We start from the raw sequence: 11,161 nt of genomic DNA on the forward strand, positions 1-11,161 counted from the left end.
ATATGGTACTTTCCATAACAAAGTATTGTCACCTTCACCCAGGCCGCAAAGAATTAAAGGAGTAGTACTGATGACGGTAGAAGAGCATGGGTTTTAGAGTCAGACAGATCTGGATTCAAATTCCAGCTTCACCACTTGCCAACTCTTCAGCCCTAGAGAAGTCACTTCATATCTCAAGCTCTCAAGTTCCCCACCGACAAAATGAGAATAAATGTGCTCACCACACCAGACCAGTTAGGAAGGTGAAACAACAGCTACCATCATGTCTGGCTCCCAGTACTGATGATGACGAGAGTGGTAGTAGTGGTGGTGATAGTCACAGAAACACCAAAAAACTCCACCACGACACATAAGCCAAACTCCCTCCACCAAACTGAAGATGTAGGACAGAGTGATCTCCCATCTTTTCATTGTCCATACCTGGACCAGTGCTCAGTAAATTTGATTAGACTTAACTGATCATATGATGCTGAGTACAGAGGATAAGACTAAAATATTTCAGATGCTTGGATTAGAAAGATGAGGCCTCCTCCATGAACCATTGTCTAAATACGGGCAAAGCCAGTCCACTAGCTTAGGCTGGCCTCGGCTGGGGCCCCAGGCACTTGTTCCTCACTGCTGCAAATTGTGCTTAGTCAAGCCGTCATCTGAATAATAATAGCAGGGGAAGTTCAGCCAGGCTCAGGTGATACTCTTGGAACTCTTTTAAATTACAGATATGAAACTAGCCCTTCGGTAAGAATAATTTCTTTCTCCAAAGCTGTGTTTCAAATCTCCAGAAGGAACCACTGACCAGGGCAGTGTAACAAGAACTGGGATATTAGTTTTATTGTCACTACTCTTGTCCTTGCCCTCCTTATTCTCAGTCCCTTGAGACCAGGACAATCCAGCCACTCACTCCACAGCCCCAGCAAGACTTAAAAAAAAAAAATATATATATATATATATATATAAATAAATAATAAATAAAATAAAATTATGCCCTCCCTCCAATTTCATGGCTCATTATAACTTCTCTCACATGTTCTCCTTCCTTCTAATGTCCCATTGAAAATGAACTTCTGAACTCTTCTAGGGCTACTTTCTGACCATGGCACTTATATGTGGTCTTGTACGTAAGGCATAAGTGCAATTCATTCATTCCTTCAATCAACAAATTCCTACTCCCCAGCTTTCCACATGCTGCCTGGAATGCCTAAAATCCTTGCCCCGGTTGGAATCCACTCCTTTTATCCAAAACAAGCACCATCTCCTCCCAGAAGCCTTTTCGAACTATGTTAGCCATCAGCGGTGCTTTCTTCTTTAACCCATAGACCCGTTCGTGGATTATAACCAGGTTTCACAATTATATCAAACTCTGAATGCCCAGGATGGGATCTTCTTTTCATCTAGTGCAGTGCCTCCCATTGTATAATGTATATAGGGGTTTTTTTTAATATTCACTTGTGTTTGAGAGAGAGAGAGAGAGAGAGTGGGGGACGTAAGGAGAGAGGGGGAGACACAGAATTCGAAGCAGGCTCCAGGCTCTGAGCTGATAGGACAGAGCCCAAAGCGGGGCTCGAACTCACACACTGCAAGATCATGACTTGAGCTGAAGTCAGATGCCCAACTGACTGAACCACTCAGGCGCCCCTCACTGAAAGTTTTGATTAGCTGAGGAGCAAGATGGCTGTGAACATTCACGGGACAAGTAAGGTCGTACAAGCACTATTTTAGAGTTTGCATTCAGAGACTTTCAAAGAGTTTTGCATCTTGCATGACATAAGGGACCTCAGATCTAATTTTGAAATCTACTGGCACTGAAAGGAGGGATTACATTAATGTCAGAAAAGCGGACTTTTTGCCCTATGAGGACTTGGAAGCATTCCCCATGTGCCGTACCTATGCAGGTAGTGGTTCACTTCAAAGACTCCATTTGTGCTGCTGAAGCACTTTTTCTTGTAATTTGGGAAATGCTTTCAAACGGTGCAGTTATAGATGAACCACTCACAGTGCACGCTTCGATCAGAACTGACAGCCAGCCAGCTGCGAGCCCAGAGCCAGCTGGGGCTAATTAGACAGCTGGAGAAGCAGCATCCACAGCACCCTTCATCTGCAGATAAGGAAAAGCCTCAAAGAAAACTATCTCAAAAGTCCTGATTATACACCTGGCAGAATAACTAAACGACTAAAATGAATGCTTAGTGTGCAACCACTTTTGTGAGTTTTAAGGTTCAAATATTTTAAGGGCTACTTCATTTCATTGCAACTAAAAAAGTATATATGAATCCCCAAGTACCCTGCAAGATGCAATACCACGTCAGTAAATGAGATGCATTCTTGCCTTCTAGAAGCACCGACTCCTAGAAACTCTCCTGTTTCTGCTCTTTTACATCTTAGAATAAAATGTTTGATTTCCTCTACCTCCTATCTGCCAGTTACCTTCTCTTTGTTTCTTCTCTTGGAATTAAACTTTTGTTCTTAGGATTCAATGTATTTAATATTTTACATAGACAACACGTTGACATGGTTCAAATATCAAAAAGTATGAGAAAGTACATCTCGTAAAAAAAAGACACTTCCCCATTTCTCTCCCTGCAGGTGATTGCTATTACTAGCTTTGTGTGTGTGTTCTTAGAAGAACGTATTTTGCATATCCAAGGAAATTCTAAGACAGAGCCTTATTTTGGGAATTAAACATGTCCCACTCCAAATCATCAGAAGGCAGGGTGGAGTGCCTGGTAGTGAGAATGGCGGTGCCTAGCACCGTGCCTGGCACAGAACAGGGACGGAACACTTGTGGGCCAGAGAGACCACCTCAGAAGGAAGGGATGGGGAAACAACCTCACAGCCATCTTCTGTGTCACGGCAAATGCTAGGAGCTCACTCAGATCATCATTTGAGACAAAGGGACAAGGACCTTGACTGGTCCTGTCCGAAGTCCCTCAGCCCTTTCCTATTTCCCTCACTTGAGTTTTGAGGATGAGATGGAGCAATGAAAAGGTTTTTTTCAAAAGAAGAAAAGAGAAAGGAGCCAAGGAAGGCAACTGAAGGAAGGCTGCCGGGGCAGAGGGGGAGGCCAACCCCAGGGAAGTGTGCCCTCTTCCAAAGAGGGAGGACCAGAATGAAAGCCACGAAAATTCTGAACATTGGCCCCTCCTTGTTCCTCTTCCATCCTTCCATCAAGAATTGGGTGCGATTCAGGGTGCTGAAACACCTAAGATTAGGACACAATAGCAGTATCATGACATGGGTGATTGTTGAATGTCTGGGTCTGGAGAAAATAATCTAAGGCAGACTGGAGAATGCCCACCTGCTCTCGTCCACATTCAAAGTTCTTAGTTTTTAGTTCTTTAGATGCATATCCTCTTGCCTCATCCCAAAAAGCATTACACTAGGAGCAGATCTAAGTCCAATAGAGAATGTCACACAGCACTTGACACTGAGGAGCTGTGGCCCTTCTCTTATATGGCAGTTGTGAGTCTTTTTATAATAGAACCATAAAGTGTCCAGCACCCAACCAGAGATGTCTGTGTCCTTCCTTCAGAGTGTTCACCAAATTATTAAAATTCAACTCATTTTTTCCACTCAGTGTGTCCTTTGATCGATCCCAACACTGTGCAGTTGAGGAGCTGCTGGTGAGGATATAGTTACAGGACAGAGGGAAAAAAATCTCTTGAAGTCTGTGACCAGTTTAATGACAAAGAAAGTCAGGAGCCCTCTGCTCTTCTGGGTGAGAGCGGGAGTCAGCAGAAGGTGGAAGTGTCCTCCCTGGGCACCCATGCCCCGTCACCCGCACGGCATGATGAAAGCATCTGCTGACTCTCAGAGGTATAATTACCACCAGGGTGGGGGTATAATTAAAGCAAGAATAATTTACCTTAAAGAAGATAAAAATTAAGAATTATTAATGATCATAATAATTAGTCCCTTTATATCTAAGAATCACAAATGCTTTACAAGCTGTAATTATCACAGCTCCTCTCTGAGGAGGGATTCATATCTTACAGCTCCTCACCTAACAGAGGGGTGAAGTGATGGGCATGGGGGAAGGCAGAGAGGGGTGAGTAATGCCTTCTCTGTCACCTGTCCTACACGTGGCGTGGCAAAACTAGAAAGAGGCCCCAGGAGGGCTGACTCCCATTATGGTAGATGCTTTCATCCCAGACCCAGAGAGCTCCGTCCCAGATCAAGCAGCTCATCGGCATTCTGACCTGCTGGCCATTTAAACTGCTGCAATGCAATAAAATTATATCATATCAGTAAGGACTTCACTAAACACCTAGTCAAAATGGAAGATACAGCATTGCCTTTAAGGAACTTAAAACCTAATTGAGAAGACAAAAAGAGCCCCCAATAAAATAGAGAAAAAATCTGAAATCACACATTAAGTAGTGCTAGGTAGTATGATGCTGATTATGCATGCTGTGTAAATTTTCTTAACTGGAAGATCATTATATGTACAGGTAAAAGAAGGTTGTGGAAAGAGATGGAACTTGTACGGGGCCTCAGAGAAAATATAGTAGGTCTTAGACAGGCAGAGGTATGGTCCCAGCAGATGGATCAATGAAAAAGAAAAAAACAATAGGAAAACTCAGAAGGGTTCACACATAATTTGAACAAAAATTTCTTCATTTGAGAGGTTTTTAGAGAGTTTAGCGAACAATCTTATTTTTTAAAGCCATTTGAAATCATCCTATTTAGACATTTTCCCAGAGTTCCACATTGTGGCTCTTATTGTGGTCTGGAAAACCCATTAGGCTTAGGATGACACTGACACCTTTTCTGCTTTATCTATATTTTCACTTCGGGGCACCTGGGTGGCTCAGTCAGTTAAGCATCTGACTTCAGCTCAGGTGATGATCTCTCAGTCCGTGGGTTCAAGTTCGCATCATGCTCTGAGCTGACAGCACAGAGCCTGGAGCCTACTTCAGATTCTGTGTCTCCCTCTCTCTCTGCTCCTCCACCACTCATGTTCTCTCTCTCTCTCTCTCTCTCTCTCTCTCTCTCTCTCTCTCTCTCTCAAGTAAATAAACATTTAAAAAAGTTTTTTTAATTTTCACTTGGTGGTTTTCCAGTAAAGCCAAGATAGGGGCTGGTCCTGGTAGAAAGCCACAGAATGTCAAATCTATTATTTACTTTTTCTGGGTTTTTACCGGAGAACATGAGATATGAGCTTTTGCTTAGTATAGATGAGGGAAACCTAATACTTCCTTAGTTCTGTTAAGCCAGCAGAGCTCCACCCTGAAAGATTTGAGCATGATTGACATAATATTAAACCATCTGATGGGGCGCCTGGGTGGCTCAGTCAGTTGAGCAATTGGCTTTTGGTTTCAGCTCAGGTCATGATCTCATGGTCATGGGATCGAGCCCTTTACCAAGCTCATGATGACACCACAGAACCTGCTTGGGATTCTCTCTCTCCCTCTCTCTGCCTCACCCCTCCACATGTGCACATGCTCACTCTCTCTCTCTCAAAATAAAGAAATAAACTTAAAAAAATTTTAAGCATCTGAGTGATATAAATTTTATTTTCTCTTTTAGGTTCCTCTGTAATGAAAAGCCCAAGTCTCAAAGCCATGTAATAATACAATACTGTAACTGTGCTCTGGACCCAGTAGCATTAACCCTTAATAAAGAAGGACATTCTTGCAGAATGGAGCAGGGGCACTTGGGTCCTTCCTGGGCCAGTCAATAGTATTTTCAACCTCTCAGTGCCTTAGCCTTATAAAAGAAAGGTAATGAAATTTTTTCTGTCTATAAAAAGGATGGAGATCCTCAAATTATGAAAAACACCATTATTTTCTGATGAACCATAATAAGTGAAACTGCTACATTTCATAATGAGAGAACACTGCTACATTTCAAAGATTCCCAGTTGGTCTTTAAAAACAACAACAACAACAGGTTGAACCAATATGTTAGGGCTTGATAATTTTCTACATTCTTTGGCATTTATCAACCTTTTAAGGAACTAGAAAACAATGACAATTATTTCCCTGTCCAAACATCATGTCAGAAGCTTCCTTTTAATGGGATTTTAAAATAATGATAATGTGTTAATTAAAAGAACATTATATAGTAACGAGGGCCACTTCATTAGGAGAATATCAAACCTGATTTTAGAATTTAGCATTTGAACTTACAATTTTTCTGATGATGGACAAAGAGCAGCAAGAAAAACAGGTTAACTCTCTTAGGTTTTTCAGGTTTTTAAATATTTTGCCTCATGGTGTGCTGACTCCAAACAAGAGTAGCTAAGCGAGCCATCACTAGATTAAATATCTAGCTTCATTCAGAACGAGGGGGGAGCTTTTCTAAAAGCTTTTCTGAAAGCGATTTCAGCTATTTTCTCAAAGCTATTCAGAAGCACTTTGCTTTGGGGTTTGCCTCTATATTGTTTTGCTTGCTTACCCATGATTTTAAGAATGATTAATATTTTCCCATTATTCTCCAGTGTCCTTTTGAGTGTATTGACTACAGGAAGGTAACAGAATCACACAATGAATCCCAACACCTGGGTTGGGTTCCCCAACAGATCACATACTCATGGATAACAGCAGAATCAGACACAAATCAGGGTTTGTCCAGGGAATTCCTTGAAAGACACCCATAAAAATAGGCTATCCCTCTGTGAGAATAGAGGTGCTGAGATGATCTGTGGTCACGTTGTACACAGTGCCCATGATGGCTCTACCCCAGAATCCAAAGGCCAAGAGAACTGCATAGACCCCTAAACAGAAAGGAAAAAAGAAAACATTAAGTTTGCTATCTGATCCCAAGAAACAGTGACAGTTCCAGGAAAATGCCTAGGTCATAGGCTCCAGTGCAAAAGTCCTTAAGGATGCAAATTATGCGACTGTCTTCTTACCACCTCTCACTTCCACTTTCCTCTTTGCCCACCTTTGGGATGGCAGCAAATGAGGAGAGAAAAAGAATTCAACTCTACTGTCACTTGCACCAATCTGCACATAATATAGTGCCCTCAAAATTTAGGTTCTAACTCTTCTCTTTGAAGGGCCCTACAGAGTCTCCTCAAAATTCAGAAAACCAATAGTTGGATGTGTTGGACAAAGGAGAAGATAGAAATGTTGAAAGCCATTGAATCATTTAATAGTCTACATAAACCTATTGTGAACCAAAGTTTCATAAAGTCTGAAATGTAAGGGTGGAAGTCACTGACAACCAAGGAAAAATCCAGTTCCTTACAATAAAACAGAGCTGAGATGTGCAAGTGATCACCAGGGTTGAGAAAGGCCTGACAGATATAATGGGCTAGAATGACCGATTACCTTAATGTGCTTTTAGGAGAAGCAGACTCAAGTGTTTAAATGTCATAGTCATTAGTAACTTGGGCTGAGTAGGATGATTATATCTACAATAATGCATTACACCAGCTCTTTTTCTCCAGGGGCATCAATATGCTAATGAGAAAAGAAATGCGCAAACTTCATTTAGATGTAGTACCTTAAGAATGAAATTTCACAGATTTCATATTCTCTTTTTTTATTGTTATTTTTTAATGTTTTTGAGAGACAGAGTGTGAGTGGGAAAGAGCAGAGAAAGGAGACACAGGATCTGAAGCAGCTCCAGGCTCTGAGCTGAGCTGTCAGCACAGAGCCTGACGTGGAGCTCAAAGAAGAGGAGATCATGACCTGAGCCAAGGTCAAATGCTTTACTGACTGAGCCACCCAGGTGCCCCACAAATCTCTTTTATAAACAATTAATGAAAACGTATTTTTAAGGTGTCAAAGCTGCTTACCAAAGAGGCAATCCCAGTCTGTAGGGAAATCATCATAAGACCAAAAAAAAACAAATGCAAACTTTTTCCCACCCTCATTTTTAGAGAAAAAACTAAAACCAACTCTTTATACACTCTCATCATCCTAGAATTGCTTCAGGCAGAGTTGTATTATTTAGTTCTTACCAGTTTATGTTAAAGTTTCTATTTAACCTCATTCTAGAATTTATATCTTTTATAAAGTGAAGGACCTAGAGGTTACTACTTTTTTATGAAGTCATAATTAATTAAGATTCTGTACATTACTTTCTTTTCACTGTTTTATTTAAATGTTAGCACCTTAAAAAATTATAGATTCTCTCGAATATTCTATCCATTCATGTTAAGTGGCATCAATAGTACTTTAACTGTCAGGAGGCAAGGTCTGTGAACCTCATGTCAAAAAGCTACATGAGCAAATTGTGAGATAAACAAGTCATTCTTGGAGACAGAGGTGGAGCTGGGCTTGGTTAGGAATGAATCAGGCCATCCCACAGAGTGGGTGTCTCCTTCCCAAGTTGCTCTTCAGGGCACAATTAAATCCCCTATAAAAGGCCCAGCTCCCAGCTGCCCAGTACACTTGCCAGCAGTGTCAGCGAGCGCTCAGCTTCCTTTCGTGAAGTGGGTAAGTCCCAGCCAATGGGATAATATTCTTCTGTAAAATTCACTGTCCAGCTGTAGTAGATGCTGGGCGGGGGTCAGGAGGGTCTATGTACCAGAAAGAATCAGTATCTTCCAGGGATATCACACTCCCACTAACTCCATACCATTTTATAGCTGGAGCCCTCACTCAAATGGAAACCTGGTTCTTCTCCCAAGTCTCTGAATTCTTTAAGTTTGTTTACACATCAGCGTGCGGAGGGTGGTTCATGTGTGACTCTTATCGGGTTCATCTTCCTAAAAATTGCCATCTCAAGAGGTTGCCAGTCCTCAGTACTCTTTGTATATTGGTTCTACTCAATATGGGCCATCTTCATGTAGTTATGACATCTGAGGTATTGGAGTTGAGAAATAATTAAAGAACCCAACCAATAACTGAGTGTTGGCTGAGAGCATAATAACAAGTTAATGCAAATAATATGTACTGTTTTCTGCATTATTATGTTATATCTGAATATGCTAATGCCACCTTTGCCTAGGAAGAAGTGGTGCTTAATCTTAGAAATAGTGACTTACGAATTATCCTCATAGATCTCATATGTACTACAATGTTGGAAAATAATCCACGTTCCCTTTTTATTTTTCTGGTTACCACCAAATGTTTTGCTGCCACAATTAGATCTACATGGCTTCTACCTACTTTAAGATACTCTCAAATCTTCCTTCACCTTTTGGCTTTTACCTATTCTTTATTCAACTTTAGAGAAAGTTGCTTATGAATAGCAAAATATCAAATTTAAATTTCTACAGTATTCACTATTTGATCTGAAATGTGCTAGGGAGCAGGAAGAGACAGAAGTAAAGGATATGGATAATCCAGATTGACTAGACAATAAAAAGTCTGAAGATAATTCCTTAGCTTGAAATTTCTCAGGATCTGTCTTCCTCTTTCTAAGTACAATATTCAAAAATAAAATGCTTTGAGAGCCCAGTTTGAAAATAACTACTGTTGGGGCACCTGGGTGGCTCAGTCAGTTAAATGTCTGACTCTTGATTTCAGCTCTGGTCATGATATCAGGTTGATGAGATCAAGCCCCATGTAGAGCTGGGTGCTGACAGTGTGGAACCTGCTTGGGATTCTCTCTCTCCCTCCCTCTGTGTCCCTCCCTCACTTGCGGTTCTCTCTCTCTCTCAAAATAAATAAAAATAAGATAAATTCAAAAAGAAAAGAAAAGAATTACTTTTGCAAATTTAGGGCTCTGACTGAAACAGTGTGGATGAAGCCTCCCCAAGTTGAAAACTTGAGTTTTAATTCTGGATCTTACTTTATTCTTCTAGATTTACTTGAAGTTGAAGGAAGGGAAAAAAATGTCTCCACTTCTGAGAAGCATCCTCGACATCACTGAAATTTTCAATCAATATGCCTCACATGATTGTGATGGGGCAGCAATAAGCAAGAAAGACCTGAAGAATCTCCTTGAAAGGGAATTTGGAGATGTCCTTCGGGTAAGAAGTAACAGAAAGGAAATCTATTGATTTAGGGTTATAAAATTTCTTCTTAGGAGAGATCATAGCAAAGAAGAGTGGTGACTTTGTATCCATCTTATACTACTACACTACATTCTTCATTCATCTGAGTCTGAAGGCACTTAACTGATTGTAGTCTGAGTACTTAAAGTTGCTAGCAAGTATTTCATGTATTTGATGGGAACATCAATGTGAATGAACATTGGTAGTTATCACCAAAAATGTCAGATCAAACTAAATTTGGAAGGAATTTAAATTTACTTCCAAATTTTAATAATTAAAAACAGAGTCTTCGCTAGTAAAATGGTGTTAACATAAACTTTTGTTCTGTTTTCAAACATGGGATAAAAATCAATCAAGGGTACCATTTCAGACAGAAATGGCTGCTGTAAAACTTCAAAATTTTTCGTTATTTCTCTCCTGAGGATGAGTTCATTCTTATTCACCCAGCTACAAAGAACTTGGGTTCTTTTCTTTCAGCATTAAATTAGAAGTTACAAAAATCTCCAACAAATGTATGCTTTAAAACGAAGTCTTCACATTTTACATAGGGACGAGCCTTAAAAAAAACACTGGATGTTTTTCTAATTGCTTTTAATGTCTTCTGAGTGTCAGCATATCACACAATATTCATTGTGTGTATGAGTGGAAGTTTACTATTTGTAAATAATATTGTAAAATTGTTGTTTTCATTTTTCCATAGAGACCACACGACCCTGAGACAGTAGATCTGATCCTGGAACTTCTGGATCGCGACTGTAACGGACATGTCGATTTCAATGAATTCCTCCTGTTCGTTTTCAAGGTGGCTCAGGCTTGTTACTATGCTCTCAGCCAGGCTTCCGGGCTGGATGAGAAGGGGGCCAGGTGTGAGGGAAAGAAGAACTCGCTACAAGATCCCGGGCAAGAGGACGAGGGGAGATTTGAGCCCCGGGACAGACAACTGGAAGAACACAGGCAGGAAAGGCAGGAACTGGAGCGGGAGCTCGCGGAGGAGGACAAGCAGCGGCTGCAGAGGCGAGAACCGGGAGAGCGCCCGGAGGAGGAAGGGCGGCTAAAGAGGCGCAAGGGTCGGGAGGCTGAGGGATTTCTTGACCGAGAGCAAAGGCAAGAGAGGCGCGAGCTCCAGGAAGAAGAGCATCTGCAAAGGCAGAAACCGGAGCAGGAGGCGCCGCGCCTGGAGCAGGAGCGGAGGCGCGAGCAGCAGCTGAGGCGCGAGCAGGAGGAGAGACTCGAGCAGGAGCAGAGGCAGGAGAGACGTGAGCAGGAGGAGAG

At 41.4% G+C, this 11,161-nt stretch overlaps 1 protein-coding gene across 1 annotated transcript in view; it reads left to right on the forward strand.

Moving 5' to 3' along the window:
• The first annotated feature begins 285 nt into the window (after window positions 1-285).
• The window catches only part of LOC115297585 (trichohyalin-like), a 12,705-nt gene continuing 1,829 nt past the window's right edge, over window positions 286-11,161 (forward strand). The window contains exons 1-3 of the mRNA XM_029945776.1: window positions 286-381; window positions 9,698-9,865; window positions 10,590-11,159. Coding sequence (XP_029801636.1) covers window positions 286-381; window positions 9,698-9,865; window positions 10,590-11,159 — 834 coding nt within the window. The remainder of the gene's footprint in view (window positions 382-9,697; window positions 9,866-10,589; window positions 11,160-11,161) is intronic.

The sequence above is a fragment of the Suricata suricatta genome, chromosome 8 (assembly GCF_006229205.1).
Source record: "Suricata suricatta isolate VVHF042 chromosome 8, meerkat_22Aug2017_6uvM2_HiC, whole genome shotgun sequence".
In the NCBI taxonomy this organism is placed as follows: domain Eukaryota; kingdom Metazoa; phylum Chordata; class Mammalia; order Carnivora; family Herpestidae; genus Suricata; species Suricata suricatta.